Below are 24,882 nucleotides of genomic sequence, written 5' to 3'. Positions count from 1 at the left end.
TTTTTAGAGTATTTCATAAAAGCCTGAATCCCACTTTATTTAAACCAGATTTGTTTCAGATGAGATTTGTTTTGGTTTAAACCCTAACTTTTAATTCAGATAGAGCTAAACCTTTTGCCTTGTGAGAGTTTCCAAGTAACTTGAATGTGGAACATGAAGTTCGGGGAGAAGTTATAGTTTTATTTAGTGAAAGTGAAAATTTATTCTGAGAAAAGTGAAAATAGCACCTGAAATTGAAAAACGTTTACGGGTTAGAAAGAAATTTATTTTTGGCATAAATGTGGAGAATACTTCTGAATAAATTTAGAATATTATCTGAGTAAAAGTTTAAAACAAAGTTTTGAAATTATCTGAAATGCAATTGAAGTGGAAGGTTTAGAAATGTCTCGAAACATGAAAATTCTCAAAATTTCAAAATTGTTGAAAGCCTTGATCAATTGACTTATGATAAAATATACCTGGATGGGGATAAAATGAAACAAAATTGCATTTCAAAACAAAATAAAAAATCAAAGTGATACCCAAAATATTTCATGAATTTAGGGTGTTGTGAAGCCTTAACACTTATATGGTAATTGGTGATTGAATGTGATCTGGTAGTTTCTGTTTGTGAGTATGTTCCACAATATTGTCTTCTTGTTTATGTTCTCACTTTGATAGAAAGTCGAGACCAACTAGGGCATCAAACATTTCCTTTGCCATCTTCTTCTTGGATATATGAGGGGTCAAATGATCCTTTATAGCATCCATGATCATTCACTTGGTCTTCTCCTTCTTGTGAGTTACCAATTGTTGCAGATTTGTAGGCGAAGGCACAACATTGTTGATAATATCTCAGAGATTATTCTCTTCTAATAATAGTGTAACCCTCATTTTACATGACGAAATTTGAGGTACCATCCAGTCTGTTCTCGAATCTTGAGTCTAGTTGAGGGCATCTCTGAGATCTAATGCACAAATTTCCAGATCTGAAAATTAGTTTTCTAAAAATATTGAAGCCCTATAACTGTTTGTAACTTGCTACATCAGAGGTAGATGGGTTTGCTTCTCAGTTTGAGAAAGACTTCTCATTGATAGCTTGCATGGAAAGCTCAGTAGGCAGTAGCACATGGTATATTGATTTTGATGCATCTTTCCACATGACCAGGAGAAAGGAGAATTTCAGCTAACTAGAGGAGAAGGAAATGCAATTTCATATTGATCTAGGAAATAACGGCAAGTATGCAACTAGGGAAGTTGGTACTGTCAGTTTGAGAGGGAGTATGGGAGCTCTCTCCATCTCAGAGATGTCCTCTATGTTCCAGGGCTGAAGAAGAACCTTGTCTCAGTGGCTGCCCTTGAGGACAAGGGCTATGATGTCATCTTTAACAGAGGTAAGGCATACCTCAAGCACTTAGCTTCTAGATCGGTGAAATAGATAGGTGTGAGGATGAAGAATCTCTACAGGTTACAGGTTGAGACATGCACAACCTAGAGCAGCAAGGCAGGTGGTGAGAAAAGTAGAGATGTTGGAGAACTTTGGCACAAGGACATAGGACACTTGCATCATGGGGCATTGAAGATTCTTCAACAAATAGCAACAGGATTACCAGCATGAAGTTTTGATCAACATGATGTGTGCAAGGGGTGCACACTTGGCATGTATGCCAAGACTTCTTTTCAGGGCCAAGATAGCAGAGCCAAAGCAAATTTGGAGTTGGTGCATTCAAACATATGTGGGCCCTTCTCTTCTTCGTCTCTTACGAGACACAGGTATTATGTTACTTTCATTGATGATTATTCTCGGAAAACTTGGATATCTTTTACGAAGAAGAAAGATGAAGTCTTAAACAAGTTCATGGAATTTAAGGCCTTGGTAAAAATCCAGACTGGGAATAAGATCAAGGTAGTGAGGAGTGACAATGGCAGGGAATATGTTACCAATTCCTTCAAGGACTTATGTGCCAATTAGGGCATTATGAGAGATCTGACAGCATCCCATAACCCTCAGCAAAATGTAGTGACTAAGAGGAAGAACCACAACATAGTTGAAGCAGCCAAGGCCGTGTTGCATGATCAAGGACTGCCTATGTTCTTGTGGGCAAAAGCATGCAACACTGCAGTATTTCTACAAAACATGAGTCCACACAGGGCGCTTGGACGAGTTACACCAGAGTAGGCTTTCACAAGCAAGAAGCCTGATGTTTCACACTTTCATATCTTTGGCACCAAAGTTTACTGCCACATGTCCAAAGATAGCAGGAAGAAGTTGAAGCTCACAACAGAAAAGGGAATTTCCGTGGGATATAGTGAGACAGCCCATGCTTACAAGGTGCATCTACCATGACTCAAGCAAACGGTTATCAAGCGGAATGTGAGATTCCAGCAGGATTGGGTTCTAAGGGATTCCTTAGAGAGAGAGCAGGCTGGAGTACCTGAGGATGAGCCCTAGCCAGGATCACAGTTTGAGTCTCATCTAGGTGGCAAGAGGGCCACATAGCGGGATGCAAAGCAAGATGATAAGGAGGAGAGACCAGGACGAGAGCAAGCAACTACTCAGTTAGAAACTCCTAGCATGAGGAGGAAGAGAACCAAGTGGGTTGATAGGTTGATTCAGGAGGCTCAGGAGCATGTTGACGGTCCTAGCACCATGTTCAAGCAAACACAGAGGTACACAGGATATATATGGCATTGATGACAAAGTCGGTGGACAATGAGCCTTCTTCTTATAAGGAGGCGGCTTCTCAACAGGTTTGGCAAGATGCCATGATGGAGGAGCCTTCTTCTTATAAGGAGGCAGCTTCTCAACAGGTTTGGCAAGATGCCATGATGGAGGAATAATACTCCATCATGAAGAATGACGTTTGTGAGATTGTGCCATGGCCAAAGAGCAAATCAGTAGTAGGCTCATGCTAGGTGTACAAGGTGAAGCATGGAGCAGATTGAAGTGTGGAGAAGTACAAGGCCAAGTTTGTGGCCAAGGGCTTCTCACAGATTAAGGGCATAAAGTATGATGAGACCTTTGCCCCAGTAGCACAATATTCATCCATAAAGACGATTATGGCACTTACAGCACAGATGGGGGGGAAGATCCACCAGATGGACGTGAAGACAACATTCCTCAACGGAGTGATTGAGGAGGAGATTTATATGGACCACCTAGAGGGGTTTGAAGAGTTCAACAGAGACACACATGTGTGTAGGCTGAAGAGAGCTCTTATGGGCTCAAGCAGGAACTCAGAGCATGGTACACTCGTATTGACAGCTACCTTCGAGGATTGGGTTTCACTAAGAGTGAGGTGGATGCCATCCTGTACTACATCATGGTTGGAGAGCTTCTGCTCATTCTAGTGCTCTATGTTGATGACCTTATATTGATTGGAGCAGATAGCTTGATCCAAAATTGTGAGGACCTTGCAAGAGAGTTTGAGATAAAGGATATGGGTCTTATGCACTATTTCCTTGGAAAGGAGGTTTCGCAAGGTGATGGTGAGATTTTCGTGGGACAGGGGAAGTACACTACAGAAATTCTCCAAAGATTTCATATGTAGGATTGCAGGCCTATGGCAATGCCTCTAGTCACAAACTAGAGGAAGGTGGATGCTAGTAGGGCAGAGCAAGTAGATGCTACATTATACACGCAGCTCATCGGGTCGTTGATGTACTTGGTCAACACGTGACCCGATATTTGTTTTACAGTGAACTAGTTGAGCTAGTTCATGATGGAACCGACCAAAGTTCACTGGGTTGCTGCAAAGAATGTTTTGAGGTATCTCAGAGGCACAACAAATTATGGTATAGGCAAGTTGATGGAGTGAGACTTGAGGGCTTCACAGATGCAGACTAGGCAGGCAGCTCCACAGAAGAGTACTTCAAGTGGCGTCTTCAGCATGCAAGGGTCAGCAATTGTTTCCTGGTACATCAGGAAGTAGATATTAGTTGCACTCAATTAAGTAGAGGTCGAATACATCATTGCCAGTTTGCCAGCATGCAAGGTTATTTGGATGAGGAAGTTGCTTGTGGGACTTTTCAGACAGGGAATGGAGACTACAATGATACATTGTGATAATCAGAGTTGCATCAAGCTCTCTGACAATCCAGTTTTTCATGATCACTCTAAGCATATCGAGATCAGGAATCATCATCTTAGAGATTGTGTGTAGAAAGGGATAATGAAGCTATCGTACATACCAACAAAGGAGTAGATAGTAGATATCTTGACCAAGGCATTGGCAAGAGGTTGTTTCATCTATTTCAGAGATAAGTTGAGAATTGTACAAAATCCCTTTCTAGCTAAGAGGGAGTGTTGAAAATGGTAGCATGGAAGGTCTTCTCTGGCTCGTGCCTTAACCAAAAAGACCACGATTTGTCTTTCCTTGACCATGGAGCAAGTCCATAGAGATGGTGAATTCATGCATAGAGTTGGAGGATCAATCATGTGGACCTTCTTCAATTTGACTACAATTCGAGTGGCAGTTTGAATTTAGAAGAGAACGAGTTGGGAGCTTCAGTCTTTGATTGAAGCAAGGAAGAGTCAGAGAACCAGTTAAACTCAATTGACTAGTCAATCACAACTCAAGTTCTAAATTTGTAACTTGCTAATTTTAGCATGGATCGAATAAATAAAAGGAGGATGAAGTCACATAGTTTATTCATTATTGAGTGCACAAGTTTGTGTGTGGCTCCCTAATTGTGGTGTGTACAACCTTGAGTAATAAGTGCACATAGATTGTGGAGATTTGTGCTACAAAATAGGAGGCCCCATGCGCATGAATTTAGGAGCCCAATGCTCTACAAAATAGGAGATTCTGTGCATAAGGAGAAAGGCTAGTGTGCAAGGAAATAGGGCCTGGTTGTGCGCAAAGGATTAGGAGTTGTGATCAAGGTTTTTTAGGGCAAGTCTAGACTAGATCCGCAGGAGAACAACTTTGTTCTCAAGAGATGGGTTGCTTTGTATTTGATTTATTTACTCAATTAATAAAATACCAAATTAAGGAGACAGGTTTTTCCTTGTTGGGTTTCCTAAGAAAATTAGTGTTTTGTTTGTGTAACTATGCTTTTATCTTTGCATTTTATTTCGCTACTTATCTATTGTTAAGAAACTTTTGTGTCTTGGTGAAAGAAAGTTTAGTTTCAGATTATTCATCTAAGCAATTGCAGAATTTTCATGGAAAATTAACACTTAAGGTGGAAGGCCTCATTTGTGCAGGCCTACATGAACTTATTGCAAGTTGCCTGTAAGGGCTTGGACCGACAGTGTATTGTTGGCCTCCCTTACCTCTCGTATATATAGCAAAAAGTGAATGTCCTTTCAACATCATCATCATTATCCTCTTCTCTTTGTATTTGTTTTCTTGGAGTGATTTGCTAAGGTTCATGAAGAAACCCTAAGAGAAGTTATACATCTTTTTTGCAGATTGCTCTTGTGACTAGGGTTTTCTCTTGTGAAGAAGAAGATGTTGGAGATGATCATATAACTTTTGTGCTTCATTCTTATCCTCTCTTGCGTGGAGATGGGACCTAGATGAGGAGTGCACTAGTCCCCTCTCTCTCTCTGTTCATTTGTACTTAATCCCTCTCTTTCTTGGAGTTGCCAGGGTTTCTTAGTCCTATTGAAGAATCTTGGAGTCTAAAGCTATGTTGCAAGAAACGTGGTACAGAGGTCTGTTTCCGTACGGAAACTGGTACAAAACGCGGAAACGCGTTTGGTATAGCCGTGAAACATGTTTCCGGCCGTACTGCCACGTTTCCCGAAACGGAAACGTGGCCAGTATGGCCAAAAACGTGTTTCACGGCTATACGACCCACGTTTCCTCATTAACTTGTGTTTTTTTTTTTTTTTTTTTTTTTAAATTTATTTTTAGGGTATGTTAGTGACTTCTAGTTGCTTCTAGATGCGCGTCTAAAGTTATAAAATTCAATTTTTGCCCTAGTGTGTATATGCAGTTCATCAGGAAGTTTGAGGCATATGCAATTCATGGTAATGTTTAAGAAATCTTAAAGTAAAAGTGATATTCTCCTTTATTTTTCATTTTCATCCTTTTACTTAAATTTTTAACATTACCATGAAATGACTCAGGATGTTTAAGAGTGGTTTCGCCCTCATTGGATTTCATATGGAGAAAGTAGAATTTTAGATCTCAATCAAAATCTAGCAGACTTATTTGTTTTTCAGGATTTCAGGATTGGGGGGATTGCAATGTTTCGATTGGATTTTATCATGTACTAGGGTATGGAACTTGTATTTAATTAAGAGAACCAAGCCCTCTATGCAGGGGAAACTCCCAATAATCAAGATCATGTAGGGTACTAGGGTATGAAACTTGTATTTAATCAAGAGCACTAAGGTCGTTCGACTATGTAGGAGGAGACTCCCAATTCAACAGTGGTCCTTCTAAAGAATGGGATGTGGATGCAGAAAATCCTGATTTGGATCTCTCTTTTGCAGCCTTATAGTCTTTATTGTACTTGCAGCCTCATATATTAATATAAATAAAGGCTGATTTTGAGATTTGGATATATAATAAAGGTTTCTTTTGGATATTCCAATATTTTTATTTTCATTATGTGATCATTCATAAGTAAATGTGATGTAAATTAAATCTTAATGTTTAAGTGTAATAAATTATAATGTACCATTTATGCTTTATGATTTGCACGTATATATATATATATATATATATATATATATATTCGCGTTTCCCTGTTTCCAAAATTTGGGGAGGTCGCGTTTCGTATCGCTTCCCATTTCGGAAACTCGTACCCGTTTCCCCGTTTCGTGCAACCTAGGTCTAAAGTTAAGGTTTATCCATTGAAGGCTTGAGATTAAGGTTTTGTGATAAAACCCTAAGGTATATTTTGGTGAAGAAGAAAATAAGAGGATGTCTTGCCTTGGAGGACTTCTTGGAGTGATTCTTGCATGTTGGAGCTCCTTGGTTAAGCCAAGGTTTTTCTTTTCTTGCTTTTCCTTGGCTATAGTTTTGGAGAGCCAGTGATCTGCACTAACCTTGAGAGAAGGCTATGGTATGTACATGAACTTCATCTTAAGCATGAGAATGAAGTTTTCATCTGTTCAAAATTTGCGCAATTTAAGATTTGATTTTCAGACATAAATCTTCTTCATGTATTGTTATTTACAGCTATATATGTCTTGCTGATTTGGCATAAGTAAAAGCGAAATTTCGTTGAGTGATTTGATACCATCATTGTAAACTTTAGGGGTTGCTTTGCTGCTGCTATATCAGCTGTAAAAGTGAATTTTCAGATCAAGTTTATGCTTGATGAACTGCCCTTTAGGGCTGAAACTTATCTAGACTGTTTGGTATTATTTCTCCTTGAATTGCCCAAATGATTAGGCTGTCAGAGAGTGAAATATTGTATCTTTTCCACTGATGTTTTATACTCTATTTCATAACAGCCCTAAGTTTCGAATTCATGGGATTAAGACAAAAGAAACCTCTGTCAAAGAGATGAAATTTCTGAATTGCATTAAAGTGTGAATTCTTAAGAAATTTCTACACACGATCATCCTAAAACTCATGCCATGCTTCCCTCACATATGCCATAGAAAGAAGACACCTCCTCTTCACCCTTGAATGGCTCCCTCTCCTTCCACGCCATAAGCATCTCTTCCTCCCTCACTTCCTCTTGAATCCACAACCTCAGTCTTACAACATATCCTCTGCCTTCCTCCGCCTATGCACTACTCTTCCCCCATCCTCTCAGCTCTTTCCTCACCCAGCTGTTGCTGCCACAACAGACACAAGTTAATGCCACTGTTGCTATCATGTGTTTAATAGGGAGGTTCAAGCCCTGAAACAGACCCCTCGCGGCACAAACCATGATCTTCAGGACACTCAAAGAGATGTCCATTATTCCACCCTCCAATCCACTTAGTGGAATCCTCAACTGGAAAACAGCCTAAGGGAAATAGAAGAGAAGAGGGGAGCCTGAAACCAGGAGATAGATGGCCGACTTCAACCACCTGAGCATTATAGAAGGGAAAACGAAGCCACCTTGGCAGGACTCAAATAGGAGAATTCAGAATTGAAACAGTTTGTTGCAGCTCTCTCAGATGTTGTCATTAAAATTGCCAATTATGTGAGTTACCCTGTTACAAAGAGAAGTGCATCCGAGCCTCCTTGCAAAGCAGAGTTGATGTCAAAAATCAAACACTGAAATCCAAGTAGAATCAGTTGCTAGTGTTGCTTTGAGGTTCTAGTTTTTATATGACGTTATGTACTGTCCTTTTCTATTTTTAGTCGATCAGTAGGTTAGGCAGTATACCTGATGCCTATGTGCCAGAAGAACGTTTCTAATTTTTATTAAACATCTAGTGGACTGAAGTTTCTCCTCTACTAAGACATAACTCCCTAATTTTGTAGACCATTTTGAACACTTACCGGGCTATACCAAAGCAAAGTCTCCATAAATACAAATATAACTACTATTGCAAGATTTAAAAAAAAAATACAAAAAAACAAACAAACAAACAAACAAACTAAACTGATAGCATATTTCAACAACACTAATAGCAGGAAGAAAACGATGATAATGATAATGACTGGAACTAACTCTTTAATGCTTGAAAATCCTTAGTGATACAATCTGAAACTATCATGTGAAAGTGTGGATGTCATCTCACGGCAAATCAATGTTATCAGAACCAAACCGGTGATCAAATCGAAAAACCTTGTGGACCGGGAACTGGTCGGAACCGGACCAGTACTGGAAAAAAAAAATAGTTTACCAAAAACACAAAATATTCATATTTTAAAGAAAAAACAGATATATTCATGTGCTGATTCATATATAAATGATATGAATCCAAATCATTTATACACAAATATGCAAAAGTTCTCATTTATATAGCAAGTAATAGTGCATATAACCAAAGTAGCACTTAGTGCAAAACATCGTTGAACCAAAAAGTTACAAACATCAAGACGCAGGCTCTAAGAGGCCTTTATAGTCCAAAATAACATGATAGATCATAGTAAGATACTATAGCCTACAATACTACAGGGTACAGCTACAGCAAATCAATGATAAAATATCATCTTGATCATCCTCCTCATCCTCATTTGAAGAATGAGTAGCATCCAAATCTGCAATGGGATTATGGCTTGATTCCCCTCGCCCTGAAGCAAAAGCTGCTACTGGTGCTTCTGATATATTTACCTCTGCATCCTGTGGAGGTGGGTCCAAGTCCAACCAAGAAAGGTCTTCAATGTTGATGCTTGACTCTCCACAACCCATTCTAATGTTGGATCAAAGTCAGCCAAGGCAATGGTGCTTGATTCACGAATTTTATTTGGCAATTGGTTGCGCCTCAACCTAAGGTTGTACTGAACAAAAACCATGTCATTCAACCATTTTTTCTCCAAATGGTTCCTCTTCTTAGTGTGTATACGCTCAAACACACTCCAATTTCGCTCACACCCTGAAGCACTACATGTTTGGCTTAATATTCGAATTGCAAATTTTTGCAATTGAAGGCATTCGCCACCAAATTGTTGCTACCAATAAGCTGCAAAAAAGGTGGAAGGAAAAAAAAAAAGTATTAACAAATGAATTTGAAACTTGAAACTTGGACTCAACAATTGCAAATTGAAATGAGTAATATAAGAATTTGCAAATTTTGACAGTTCTTACCTGGGGGACTCTTTGCTTTATTTCTTACAACCATAGAAATTCCAAAGGTACTGATACTCTCACTGAAATTCAAGAGCTTGTTATGAATCTGATCTTGAGTCTTGGAATCTGGGACCATGTGCTCAATGCATTTATACAATCCCCCTAATACCTCCCCATCAGCCTCAAAATTTGTAGTGTAATGTTACCTTCAAAAATCAGAAAACAAAAACATATTCATCAAGTCAACAAAAGTTAAAAATTAAAACTTATAACTTATAAGCAAGAAGCATTAAAATCCAAAATTACATGCCTTGGATTTAAGTAGTAGCCAGCTGCATGTAAAGGTCTATCGAGTTGTTTGTTCCATCTTTCATCAATGATTCTCCATAGAGGAATGTACTTTTGTCTTTTATCCCCATATGTTGCCTTTATTTGTTCCTTGGCCTAATCCATGGGCTCATAAACAAAACCCGTGGTAGGTTTATCACTATCCACCATCCGCAAAAAAATTGACAAGAAGCTCATTAAATAGCGCAAACTCCTCTGCCTTTGACCAAAATCTTTTGTCAAATACTTGGTCAATCATATGTTTCCCTTCAACCTTTTTGCTCCACTGAGATGAATTCCATTCACCACATGAAAACATCTTCCTCGAGTTATATTTTTGTTGAACAAGCGATTGCAACGAAAGAAGGTTGGTTGCAAATCATGTGATGGTTGATCGAACAAGTCCTTTAACCCCTGTGTGCTTTCTCATAAGGTTCAAAACCCATGAGTGGTTATAGATGTACTTGGTTATGGATTTCGCATCATCCACACACTTCTTCACCCACTCAATTTTGTCAGTATCCTTGAGCATGAGGTCCAAACAATGGGCTACACATGGAAAACACCAAATGGTGGAGTTTTTTCCTCCAAAATCTTTCCCGCTACAACATAATTAGAAGCATTATCTGTGATCACTTGTACAACATTTTCAACCTCTACTTCCATAACTACTTCATCCAAAAACGAAATAGCAATTGTGCATCCTTCACCTGATCAAACGCATCAATAGATTTGAGAAACATAGTACCTTTTGGACAAGCAATTACGAAATGTAGTATGGTACGAAATCTACCATCAGTCCATCCATCAAACATAATTGTGCATCCTATTTTGGTTCATGATTGCTTGAACTATGTAAGGTACTCTTGTATTCTTTGGACCTCATTTTGTAAAAGTGGCCCCCTGATATCATGAAAGTTAGGGCCTTTGAAGCCTGCTCCACATGAAGCTATAGCATCAATCATGGGCTGATAATATGCAGAATTAGTAGCATTAAAAGGTATGTCTGCATCATACCACCATCTAGCAATGCATTCATATGCAACCTCCTTCTCTATCTTCTTCCATTTAGCATCAAGGGTTGGTTGAGAACTAGGGGTGGTGCAGGGTACAAAGGAGTCAATCCCTTTATGGGTTGTTGTCCTCTTCAAGTTAAAAGCACTTGAACTACCCTCTCCAACTCTAGTAGGGAAACTAGAGGAATCTTCAAAACTGGGCATATATTCTTCAAAATCAGGGTCACTAAGCATAGCATCATCCTTTTGACTTTTGCCTATATCTTTTTTAATTCTTTTTTTTCCACTTTTCATCATTGTAGGCTTCAATTAGATTTTGCATCTCTGCTTTAAGATCATCAAAAACATTTTCACAAGGTTTTACTTGCCCTCTCCAATGTGCTAGGTGTTCTTTAATTCTATGGATCCCCCCACCCTTAACTTTCTTCCCACAATAGTTGCAGACTTTTATCCCTTGTTCATTTAAATGGCAGTGAACCCAAGCTGGATCATTCTTGTTTTTGGGGGGCCATGACAACTTCTACAAAAAGAAATGAAAAATCTACATAAAAACCTTAGGGTTTTTAGAATTCTATGGCAATTTTTATTAAGAGAAAAATAAAAGAAGAATAGAGGCAATGAAATACCTGGAGAAGATCTATAAATTTGGAGAAGAGAAGAAACTCCAACCAATCAAAAAACAAACTCTTCAATCAGCTCCAAAATCTCCCTCAGAAATTTGCCAACAAAATCCCTCAAAATAACCCTGCAAATTTCAACAATTGTTAAGAAAAAATAAAAGAAAATAACAGCCACAATTTTTTTCAAACAAAAAAAATTACAAATCTGGATTCTGCATAAAAACACTATGGTCTTAAAAAATTTAAGGAAAAAAATAGATTTTTGGAGAAAAATAGAACAATAATAGTTGAAAAAAAAACTTGATTTTCACTCTTAATTTCTAAAAAAAATTAGGTCCAAAATCCTCCCAAATCAGCTCTGGAGTAGCCCTTATAAATTTGCATAAAAACACTGGGGTTTTTAAATTTTTTGGGAAAAAAGAACTGATTTTTTGAGAAAATGGAATAAAAATAGATGGCAAAAATTTCCTTGATTTACCCTCTAAATTTTTTGGAGCAAATCAGCTCCAAAATCCTCTAAAATCAGCTATGTAGCAGTCCCAACAAAATATCTCTAAAAACCACTGAAGAAAACCCAAAGATCTCTGGGAAAAAAAAATCTTTAAAGTAGCTAGAAAATCTCTCAACCCAACAACTCTCCAAGACTTCAATCAACTCTTCAAATCTGCAAAAAAATCTCTCTCAGAACAATCCTGCAAAAAATTCTTTGAATTCTCCTCACCGAACTCAAATCAAGAATTGCAAGAGACTTGAATGAATAGTATGAGTGAAATAGATGGGTTGGGGGTGTTTAAATAGCTTTAAGGGGGGCTAGACTAGGTTAGAAATTAGGAAAATAAATAAATAAATGATTTTTTTAGAGTCTAGGCCGTGCGGCCGCGGGCTTTTCGGACTGGCGGAACCTACCTCCGAACAAGCCTGTTCCGGTTCAAACGGTCAGTCCGAACCGAATTTGGCCCCAAATCGGTTGGACTAGCTGGTTCAGCCGGTTCCAATCTGGTTCCAATAACAATGGGGCAAATCCAAGGCAATATGGATGTTGCTCTAGATCCAAAGGATATCTCCATACTAGTTGCAGTAGCACACTTCCCAAAAAACCCTATTCTAATGCCCAGGAGACTCTTTATAACGAAACTTCAGTTTTTTTTTTCTTTTTTGTTATATAGACTCATGGACATAATTAAATGAAATGACCAAGTTAGATTGACTAACTAACTTTTTCATGAACTCCCATAATTAGACTAATTTCTTGTTTCTTTTTTAAGTACTAACAACTAGTGTTGCTGCTAATTATCCTCAAGCACTGTAACAAGGCCCAGTGCATTAGTGATAGAGATCCCAAGTTTGTGAGTCACTTATGGCAAGAAGTTTTCAAATTAGCAAGGGTCACTTTTAATATGAGTATTGCCTATGACCCTCAATAAGATGATCAAACTGAGGTGTTTACAAGTGCTTGGAGGGATATCTTAGGATGTACACAAGGGATAAGCAAGGCAAGTGGATACAACACTTCCATCTTATATAATACTAGTATGACACTACCTCCCACTCTTCCAGAAAAATGACCCGCTTCAAGTCATTTTATGGCTATGAACCTCCATCATCTAAGGACTACACTACTAAAAAATTTAGTCCATATTGTCGCTAACAAACTAAAGGAAACGCAATATATCATTTGCATCCTCAAGGACAACTTATCCATGGCGACTAACTGCATGAAGCAACAAGTTGATCAGCATTGTTCTAAAAGACAATTTGTTGTTGGAGACATGGTCTTTATTCAGTTATGGAAACACAATCAAACCACTCTATGACAAGAAGGCAAGAACAAGCTTCATCCAGGTTATATGGCCCATATAGAGTGTGAATAAATGTTAGTGATGTTGTGTATGCTCTACACATTCCCAACGAGGGAGGACTCCATGATGTCTTCCATGTATCTTGTTTCAGAAAGAAACTTGGCAACAAGGTGGTCATCCAAACAAATGTTGGAAAATTAGAAAGGCAAAAATATTTTCTTATACTTGATAATTACTTGTGATGTTCTTGACTTCTTATTAAGTTTTATATTTTCTTTCTTTTAGTTCATCAATCAATTACGAAAGCAAAAGCACATAAAACAATGGACACTAGATCTAGGCACTATGTCAGGGCAAAACCCCCCTCGAGGGGAAAACCCAGTCAAAATTATCTTCCTTTCAATAGCATTCTTTGAGACTCTTCACCCTAGAAAAAGACCAAACCTTCCCTCCACACCAAGTCAGCCTCCCAGATCTTCGACCTCTCTTCCAGCAACTTCGACTATGTAGCACCTTCCGGCATCATGCAGCTTCCAGCATCATGCAGCTTCTGGCATCAGGAAAACTTGGAAGACTTCGATCTCCCAAACTAGGACATGAAACAAAGAGAGTGAGGCACCAAAATTTCGTTTTTCTTCTTCACCTTAGATTCCACCCAACTCGCACTTCCTTTCGCTTCCTTATACCTACTTCGCACTTTTCCGACTTCCTTAGAGATATCGAACTTGCTTGAGATGAGATGCTCCAAATGAATTCGACTTGCTTCTATTTATAGGCTTCAAGGAAGGTCGAATTGATGTCCTTAGGCCAACTTGATCTCTTCTAGGCCGACTTGATGTGGAGGATACATAAATTATATTTGACTCAATACTAAACCTTTTTACATGATTCAAAAGCCCAAGAAGGGTCTCTTTAAAAGTACAATGACTCTATTGACTCAGAATAAATCTTAGAAGTCCTCAGTGGGGAATTTTCCCTAAAACATGGTGACCCAAGCATGAAACCCATGCTTTAATAAGTCACAATAATAATAATAATAATTATATTATTATTATTTTCTTTATTCTTTTGACAAGTACATTACAAAATGACTCAAATACATTTAATGAAGACCAAACCTAGTTACATTTTACAACACTCCCTCTTAACTAGGGAGGTATTCATCATATACAAGTACAAGGAAGATCTCAACTATATGAACCATGAAGAACTTTAGGCACCAAAATGCCATGGACTAGATTCTTGACCAGGGCAATCTATCCATTAGTCTGTCAACAATTTAGGCACCACAATGCCACGGACTAGATTCTTGACCAAGGCAATCTATCCAAGTGGGAATAAGATGGACTCAGGTTTTTAGCCTCTCTAGGTACCATCAGGCTTACTTGCTAACCACAAACCCAAAGATCCATGGGTGTATCCAAAAACAGAGCTCTATAATCAACACCACCTTTCCAACTTCGGGACCTAGACATCAACACAAAGTGTCAGCCAAATGTCCTCCCAGGCAATGCTTCACTCACAAAGCCTCAACACTCCTTGATCCAGCAAATCAAGGATGACCAATCTCTCCCAATCAAACTGATTGGTAACCAGCATGCTATCAAAACCTTCGAGAGATTCACCTATACAAACACAACCCCAATCAATAATATACTTTCATATGTACATAATCAAATACAAACCTCTAGGGTCTTCCAAACAACTTGATGTTGCTTCTCAACTTTTCATAGTAGGACTATCAACCGAATCTCTGATAGAAGATTCCTCAATCATACACTTTCCTTTCCTACTTCTCATGCAGCAACATATCCTTCGAAATTCATTCTTCAATCAAAACCAAGTTATGCCCTCCCTCTCAACTAGGGAGCATCTCTTTATCTAGACTCCCTCTTAATCTCAGGGAGATCTCTTCTTCTTTTCATCATTGGAGAATCTTTTGTGGCTTCCAACCATTTCATCAGAGTTATCATCATCCCCATCATGCTTACCACATCAACGAACATCTTCACTATATTGAAGATTGTGTACCTGCACAACTTAGATAGCGAGTACAACCAAATCTATAGAAGCATGAAGTTAGTCATATCAGAATTAGGAAATCATTTCATATATCAGATACCCAAGAGAAACATACTCTTCAACATCTTGCTAGGGACTTTGTCATAAACCCTAGACTACTTCATAACAACTTTTATTCCATCTAGGGTTTCAATCTTTCTTTCAAAGGTGTGAGATACCCTACACTACAACATATAGCAAACCCTAGAGACAATTCAAATGAATATAGATCTACAAGGCATCTAACAAACTTCAGAATTCATATGTTAAACTTTCCACTAGGGATTCATACAAATCCTAGATTTCATACAAAAGAGTCAATCAAAACCAATCACAGCTTAGTCATTGACATGACCAACTTCCACTAAGGTTAGTTGCAAACCCTAGATTTCCAATCAAACATTAGTCCAACTACAACTCAAATTTCACAAATCTCAAATCATCATATTGTCACCTACATCAGAGATTTTTACTTCTACTAAGGTTCAACTTCAAAACCCTAGAATTTCACAAATATTATCATCCTAGAAAAAACAAACTTTGGTTAGGGCTTAGTTCCAAACCCTAGGATTCATGACCGCCTACAAATAGGTTAACTCATACATCTAGGACGTTATCATCATGCATAGGCATTTCATATCATGCGTTAGTCAAACCCAACTTCACAAATATCAACAAACTAGGGTTTGATCAGGGAAACACATATTCCAAGAAAATCATTTCTAAGACATGATAAGGGTCTTGTTTACACATTCCACCAAACCCTAATGAGTTAGGGTTTCAATATAAGAACATAGCAAACCCAAAATTATCAAAACTTCAAAGGTTCGGGATTTAGACTTTGGCATTCAATCCTAGGTTAATATTTCATGATCATACTGAAATGCCAAACATGACATCATCAACAAGAACTTCAAATAGCATTTCACAATAACCCTAAGTAATTTAGGGTTTTAGACATTCACATTAGCATACCCTTAGGTTACGATTTTCTAGAGAACCTTTCTTGGTATCTATAAAATCAGTTAAGAATATGAGGGCGTGGTAGATTTATCAAGTGATGAATTGGCCAAATTAAGAATCAATATGATTCACTATAGCTAGTCACAACAATGTTAGTAATAAATTGCAAATGATAAACATTTATTATAAAAAAAATCAATGTTTTAAAGCATACCTTTGTTCTTTGACAAACCTTGTCTTGGGAGGTCCTCTTCCATACTCCTTGAGATCATGGCAGATGTCTTACTAATCAAGACAATAGAGGGAGAATGGTGATTAGTATTAATATCATCAAAACTAAATGAGTACATGAAACCAAAATTGAAAGGAAATGAGATATTTATCTTTGGGAGTTGTTGGGGGTTCCCTCCAATGCTTGAGGGATACCTATAAACTTACAAAAACAAAAAATGTCTTTTTCCAAAAACATGTTAAAAACCTATAAATTCTAAAACATCAAAAATATAAAATGAGATATTAAGGACTTAGTAGTGTAAGTCCCTTATGTCAGATTCTTCGGGTTTGGATTTCTTTAGGTCTTCCTCTTCAACAACATTGGCTTGATCTCTTTTTCTCTTCTTGTTTCTTAGATTGTCAAGAAAGTCACTTCTATAGTGACTCTTCTTATGACATTGATAGCATTCTACTTTGGACATGTCAACTTTCTTCCTTGGTCCTTTCGATTTCTTTCCTTTATGTTGAGTAATGTAAGCATTTGAAACATCTTCAAAATTGGCAACTAATGAGATCCTCAATTCTTCTTGACTACAGGCAGTCCATAGTTCTTCAAAAGTGGGAGCTTCCTTCCAACTGTTAAGACCTGCAGTAGATGCACCCCAAGTAGGTGGCAATCCTAATAGAGCAGTGATCACGAGTTCTTTGTCTAGAACAATTTCATCAACAGCCAAAAGAACATCTCTTATTCTTGCTATCTTCACAAAGAAGGAGGCCATTGTATCTTCTTTAGTCATCTTTGTGGTCCTTAATTCATTCTTCAAGCTTGCCACTTGACCAATGTTCTTAATAGTGAATAACTTTGACAAGGCTTCATACATTTCCTGAGCATGATTGATGTTGCCTATAAATGGGACAAGATTGTCCTTTATTCCTTCTACCATTAGAGTCATGGCCACCAATTCTAATTCTCTAAATTTTACTTTGTCAGCGTCACTGGAGTCATCTAAAGGCTTCTTTATTTTTCCTTTGGCCAAGTCTAGTACCTTGTTCTTTTCAAGGATGAGGTCAATCCTCTTCTTCCAAGACTTGTAGTTTGAGGCTCCTTCAAGTTTGTTCTCTCCCTTGATTGTGTTAGACATCTTTCTTGAATATAGTAGACTCCTTCCCTAAGATAATCCTTTTGAATGGTTCCTTGATCAAGTGCTTGAGACTGCCTTTTTCTTCCTTCTTCACCAAAGCATGTTAGAAAATCAGAAAGGCAAAAAGATTTTCTTATACTTGATAATTACTTGTGATGTTTTTGACTTCTTATTAAGTTTTATATCTTCTTTCTTTTAGTTCATCAAGCAATTATCAAAGCAAAAGCACATAAAACAATGGACACCAGATATAGGCACTATGCTAGAGAAAAACCCCCCTCGAGGGGAAAACCCGGTCAAAATTCTCTTCCTTTCAATAGTATTATTTGAGACTCTTCACCCTACATAAAGACCAAATCTTCCCTCCACACCAAGTCAGCCTCCCAGATCTTCGACCTCTCTTCCAACAACTTCGACTATCTAGCAACTTTCGGCATCAGGAAAACTTGGAAGACTTCGATCTCCCAAACTAGGGCACAAAACAAAGAGAGAGAGGCACCAAAATTTCGTTTTTCTTTTTCTCCTTAGACTACACCCAGCTCACACTTCCTTTGGCTTCCTTAGACCTACTTCGCACTTTTCTGACTTCCTTAGAGATATCGAACTTGCTTGAGATGAGATGCTCCAAATGAATTCGACTTGCTTCTATTTACAGGTTTCAAGGGAGGTCGAATTGATGTCCTTAGGCCGACTTGATCTCTTGGATACAGAAATTATATTTAACTCAATACTAAACCTTTTTACATGATTCAAAAGCCCAAGAAGGGTCTCTTTAAAAGTACAATGACTCCATTGACTCAGAATAAATCCTAGAAGTCCTCAATGGGGACTTTGACCTAAAATATGGTGACCCAAGCATGAAACCCATGCTTTAATAAGTCAAAATAATAATAATAAAAATTATTTTCTTTATTATTTTGACAAGTACATTACAAGATGACTCAAATACATTTAATGAAGACCAAACCGAGTTACATTTTCCAACAACAAAGACTCCACTAATAAATGAGGATGGGATTCTCATATTGTTGCCAAGTGACATCCTATAGTTAAGGAAGAGAAGTCTTCACAAAATGTAAATTTCCAAGGATAAGTTCAAGTGGAGGGGTCCTTCTAGAAGAAGAAACCACATGGGAGTCTAAATTTTTTTCACAGAACACCCAAGATTTAACATATTGTAATGCACCACTATCTTGAGTAGCCATCAGCTAAAAAAATCAATGTTGTTAAAAGCGCGATCGGGATTAAATCGGCGCGGGGAACGAATCGGAAAAAATCGGAAAAATCGGGAAAAAATCGAAAAAAGCGGGAAAAAATCGTATGCTACAAAAATATTCATTTTTTTTTCATTTTTTTTCAATTTTTTTAATATCTAAACCATCTACAACATAAAATAAATACATTGACACATAAATATGATAAAAAAACTAATGTATAAGATGTTTAATATCATTTCTAGCGCTAAAATCACACATAACATTGAATCATGTCCTGAATAGTAAGTCTTGACTCCTGAGTCCCAACTCAGCCTCAAAATATCAACAACAAATATGATAATGTATCTCATCATGTCATAATGTCATATACAATAAAATGAAAGTCTAATCCTATTGATTTCCTCTGCCCCTCTTGCGAGAAAATGCCACAGCTTTCCCTTTCCCTCTAGATGTAGATGCTGGTGCCCGTGCAGGTGGAAATGGCAGTGGAGTCTGATGTGCTCTAGACGTTGAAGAACTAGAAGTAGGAGCTATAGGAGGTAGACCACGTCCTCTACTGGTGGTAGGGGTAGCCCGGGCAGGTGGTGTCACCTGGAAACATTACAATCTCCCAATCCTGAAATCCTGAAAAACTGATAAGTCTGCTGAATTTTAAATGAAATCTAAAATTCTACTTTCTCCATATGAAATCCAATGAGGCTGGAACCACTCTCAAACATCCTGAGTCATTTCATGGTAATGTTAAAAATTTAAGTAAAAGGATGAAAATGAAGATTAAGGAGAATGTCACTTTTACTTTAAGAATTTAACATTACCATGAATAGCATATCCATACTAGGGCCTAGACTTGATCATTAAGCTACCCCACTCAAAAATTATTTGTTTCTTTCAAAAAACATTGCATGAAAAAACCCAAAAAAAGTTATAAAACTATGTTGTCCTGAGCCCCCACGATTTTTTCGTTAAAAATCGCGCTTTTTTCGAAAAAAATCGCGATTTTTTGAAAAAAGGGCGATTTTTTCAGTAAAAATCGGCAAAAAAAAAAGTAGGCGATTTTTTCGTATAAAAATCGCGATTTGATCGGCAAGGTGAAAAAATCGCGATTTTTTCAAAAAATCGTGATTTTATCGCGATTTTAACAACACTGAAAAAAATCCCCCTTTGTCCTTTCATGCTTTAGATATGACCATGTTTTAGTTCACTTGGTTGAAGTAGTAGCTTTTTTCAGATAAGCTGTTTGGAGTTTAAATCTTGTTCTATGTTCCTGATGTAACTTATATCATAAAGTGCATCTTATTTTTTTTACACACATTCTTCAAAAATCACTCTGCGCGCCAAAAGAGTCCCGCCACCAAACATGGGAAAATGCTGCACAGAAATCCAAAGGGATGTTGCAAAAACGGTTTATTTGTAAAAGAACACTTTATTGTAATAAGGACCAAGTGACTCTTATTAATGACTTAAGCATTAAGATTTTATTAGGGTTTTAGCTATTCTATTGATATAGATAAGGGTTTCCCTCCTCTCACATGTATTCCTTATCATTTTAGGATACAAATCAACCAGTTTCTGGTATTCATTGGGAATGTCTTCCTCCATTATCTGGATTGGTTACCAGAAAACCACAAACTATAATTAATATCATGTCCATTTCTGCAAACAGAGATATATATATGCCAATTACAGCCAGACAGGTACACAAATAATAACATGATATCTATAGGGGCAGCACACCACTTGCCCAAAAAGAGAACATTTGAAGTGGAGAAAGATACAATGATTCAAAAACTCAAACTGAAGTCCTGGGACTGCACTGACCATCTAAGACACCCTACAAAACTGGTTGGATCACATCCTAATCAACTAATAATTAAATAATTTAGGATGCAAAATTAGCAGGATCAAACCCGAGCCAACTGACAATTGATATAATTTAATATTTGAACTGCTGTGGCTGGGGCACAAAAGAGCCTCCTAAAAATCTTGGCTAGCCTTCAAAGCATAATGGTGATGAGCCGCCACCCTCTCCTACCCATGTGGTATTGGGTGTTTGAGCAAACAGACCATGAGAATCAAATTAGAGGGTTCTTTAATGCACCATCGATTTCGCTAAGTCGTGGTGGAACATATTGTGGTGGCAAAAATCATGGCAGCCTATGCACCGTAAATATGCTTTGTTATTCTGACTTTATTGCCATGGATGATTTCCGCAGTTCACGTAGGACATGTATAATAGTCATGCTTTAACCGACTATGCCACAGCTAAAATTCAGTATAAGTAAATATTGGTCCATTCATTGATTTGACTCTAATTGCTCTAGCTCTGACAATTAAAAAATAAATTAAATTAAATTAAATTTTATGGGTTTCATGAAAACAAATAACTAAAAAGAGATTTTGCTTTTCTGAGCTATGTACAATGATAGCTCAATAAAAGTCATCAGCTATGGTTAGTAGACTTAGAATAATATAATGAACAGTTTTTGTTTTCAAAGCTAAAGGCCTGTGAGGGAAAAAAAGATCAACTGAACACGAACGAGGATGTTTGAACTTTCGAGGGGACATAAGCTTGCATACAAGATTAATAAACTTCAATTGAGTTTGGACTGGGCAGAAAAATTGATGCCACCATAGACGTCCACAAATCAATTTGAAGTCCAGTAAATACAAAACCAGCGGTCGGGTTCATCCTCTTATTCATGATCCTGCTGCAGTCAAAATTCTAATGAATTGACATTCCTTAACACAAAGAAATACCAATTCCCTAGAATTGACATCCCTTAACACAAAGAAATATTAGGGCCACTGTTCACATATCTGTTCTAGGTTTCTAGGTTTGCATTACAGTCAAGCCTCTGACTCTATAAGGCCAAATTTGCCCTAGTAGTTGAATCAAATTAACCAGCACATACTATTTCACTTTTCAGTTTCCAAGGGATGTCAGTTACTAATGCAAACCGAAAGAAATGAGAAATATTTAGCATACCCGATCATAGTCATCTTGAGGGATGGTTTGAGGGATAGGTCGGAGAGCAGAGTGGCGTCATTTGCTAATTTGGGGGGTGCAGTCTTTGGATAGAGAAGCTTCTGCCGCTTTGGCAGCACGTTCGTCACCTCGCTTATTCGTCTCTTCAATTCCCCCACTGTATCGTCTCCGCACGCGCGCACCGTGTATTCTCTGCCGCTCCATTTCACCGCCACGGTTATCTCTTCTTCTCCTGCTGCCGCCACCGAAGGAGATGAAGATGGTGCCGCAGCCTCTGCCATTGTCCGTACAAACACTTCCCCTCTTCTCCGATTGAGAGATGAAATGTATATCGGGGCGAGGGAGTGGAGACGTACAATCAAATCCAAGGGGAATGATGACAACTACTGATTTGGAGCTTCTGCAACTGACGATGGAGAAATTATCAGTTTTTTAATATTAGCGCTCTGGTATTGAGTGACATCACACCAGTGAGCTTGTGCAGAGAAGGGATTTACTAACAAGGCGCCGGATAAAAACAGCTATTTTACCCTCGCTTTTATTAAACTCTTGCTGTGATTCTGCTAATAACTTCGTGTCAAACTTCTCCTTAACGAAGATGACGTTGACGATTTATCAAAAACTGTGTCAGTGATTTTGTAAAACTCTGCTGTCAAGCTCCGTCATTAACAGAATAATGCATAATGCAGGTTTGCCAAAGGAAAATGTTTTAATGGAGAAGGGTATGAAGTGATGTTAAATATTTTGACTTCTAAAATAAAGAAAAATGAATGAAGTGTGATAAAATAAAAATTTTGTTTTATTTTAATTTAAAATAAAAATAATTTTGTGTTAAAATAAAATTTTACATTTTTTTGTTGAGTAGTTAAAATTATTTTTTTAGTGAAGTTATCGGTGGTTTTTAGTTCAAAATTATCAACACTTATATTATATTTATTATTCATGTTATCGTCTATGGTATTCATTTGGAATATAGCCTATTTAAAGGGGATTAAACTAATTTAGAGTCATCTTAACCCCACATCTACATCATCTTAATTCCACATCTACCAAAAGTCTAGAAGATCTTGAGATACAAATATGTTAAGATACATAAAGATTTGATCATTCTCAACTCTTGGTAAACCAGTGAAGATAGATTGATAGATTTACGCTAGTTATCTTAAGTTTTATCTAATAATAAATACTTTAACAAAACATATATATACTTATATTGATATAAAAAAATAATTAAAACTAAAATTCATAAAATTTTAAATATTTAAATTAAAAAAATTCAATTATATTATATATAACCATATAATAATTAATAAAATAATAATTTTTAGCACTCGAGCTAGAGTAGATGATGACAGGGTGTTCTGTTAAGGCACTTTGTGGTGTAAAGGTCAGTCAGTTAATTCGAAAATTTGTAGGCAAAAATCTAGCCATGCTAAGAGCTCATATGGCCCAACGTAGATGTGATTTTGACAGCTTAGATGCCCCTGAGTCACTACTCAAACCACAAGTTAAATGTGTCAATCATTTCAGGACTCACATTACCTAGTAAACAAAAACAAAACAAAAAATTATAAATATATATGTATGATGAAATTAGAAAATACATTCACATAAATGTATTTAAAAAAATAGAATACTTTTATTATATCTTAAATTGTGGTTTAGGAAATCATTCAAGGGACATTTAATGTGTATATAGTTGTTGCTCCTTTTTGTTCATATTGGGTTTGAGGATTAGTAGAGTTTTTGCTACACAAAGTTGTGACCTAGTGCAATAGTGCTAGGGTTTCTACTAAATTGAAGTATGCAATGGTTGGACAAAGATACAACCTAGGACATGGCTAAGCTTTTCACTCAATTACTTTTGTTGTTTACTTCACCATTGACACATAACGCCATTGTGAATGACTTCAACATAATAGTGGTAGCAATATAGATACAAATTATGGTGAGCAATACATATACAAATTATGGTGAGAACGCTCAACACTATGAAGGAAGTGATGTTAAGGGTATAAATAGTGAAGATTATTTGATTTTTTTTTAACTTTGTCCAAGATGGTTCTAGGGAGATTGTGTAAATCTCAATGCCCTCTATGTGTTATGTGGAATTTTGCATCTACGGATAAACACAATTTCCCTAGGTGGGTAGCTACACCTAGAACAACAGATTTAAAGCGCTTAACCTTTTTCTATAGAAGATAAATAAGACAAGGGACCTACTTGTTATCTTTCGCTTTCCCTTTGTCTCCTTTGTATGGCTCCCGTCACTCCTTCTCAAACTTAATCCGCTTGAAAAGTACCTGCAATCATAAACAGAGGACAAAAACCAATCAAAGCAAGAGATCTATCTACTATAAGCAAATGGAATCGAAAGCATTTACACATATAATCATCATACATAAAGACAAGAATATGGGAAAATGTGTAAATAGTTTTATTAAGTAGAAGGAAGAATTACAACCATGAAGTCTAATCCATTATCGCTCTTCCAACTTGGGTTCCAACCAACATCACATCAAAAGCACAACACTCCGGCAGCATAACAATACTTGCTTACAATCTCAAACCTCACACCAACAGTATCTCCTTACAAATTCTCAAAGTCCAGCCCTTGATCACTTAGATGAGTGCTCAATTTATAGGAAAATGGAGGTGATTTGGTCATAAATGAGGGTATTGAATGGCCTTCCAAACTTAGAGTTAGTTTCCATAAAGGAAAGGATGAGAGGATAGGAGGTTACTTAACTCATTCCTTATCCAATTTCGAGCTCATAGGAGATGATAAGTGTGGGAATCTTCTAGAAGGCTCCAAAATATAAGAATATTCCCAGAACCCTATGAGGATTCGCTCAATCTCGCCAAGTGCAGGGAAAAGTGGGCCTAAGTGCACTGAAATGCACCCTTACATGGGCCTACCTGC

At 37.3% G+C, this 24,882-nt stretch overlaps 1 protein-coding gene across 1 annotated transcript in view; it reads right to left on the bottom strand.

Annotated features, from left to right (window-relative positions):
- Positions 1-22,640, bottom strand: part of LOC149191908 (ubiquitin family protein) — a 195,131-nt gene extending 172,491 nt beyond the window's left edge. Inside the window, exon 1 of the mRNA XM_089404409.1 lies at positions 21,960-22,640. Coding sequence (XP_089260535.1) covers positions 21,960-22,240 — 281 coding nt within the window. The 5' untranslated portion in view covers positions 22,241-22,640. The remainder of the gene's footprint in view (positions 1-21,959) is intronic.
- Between the last annotated feature and the right edge of the window lie 2,242 nt (positions 22,641-24,882).

Source organism: Pinus tabuliformis, chromosome 2_2, assembly GCF_031772625.1.
Source record: "Pinus tabuliformis cultivar Carrire ecotype Pingquan chromosome 2_2, CPIR1, whole genome shotgun sequence".
Taxonomy (NCBI): domain Eukaryota; kingdom Viridiplantae; phylum Streptophyta; class Pinopsida; order Pinales; family Pinaceae; genus Pinus; species Pinus tabuliformis.
The sequence above is the reverse complement of the archived record's forward strand: the minus strand, read 5'-3'. Positions and strand labels throughout refer to the sequence as shown.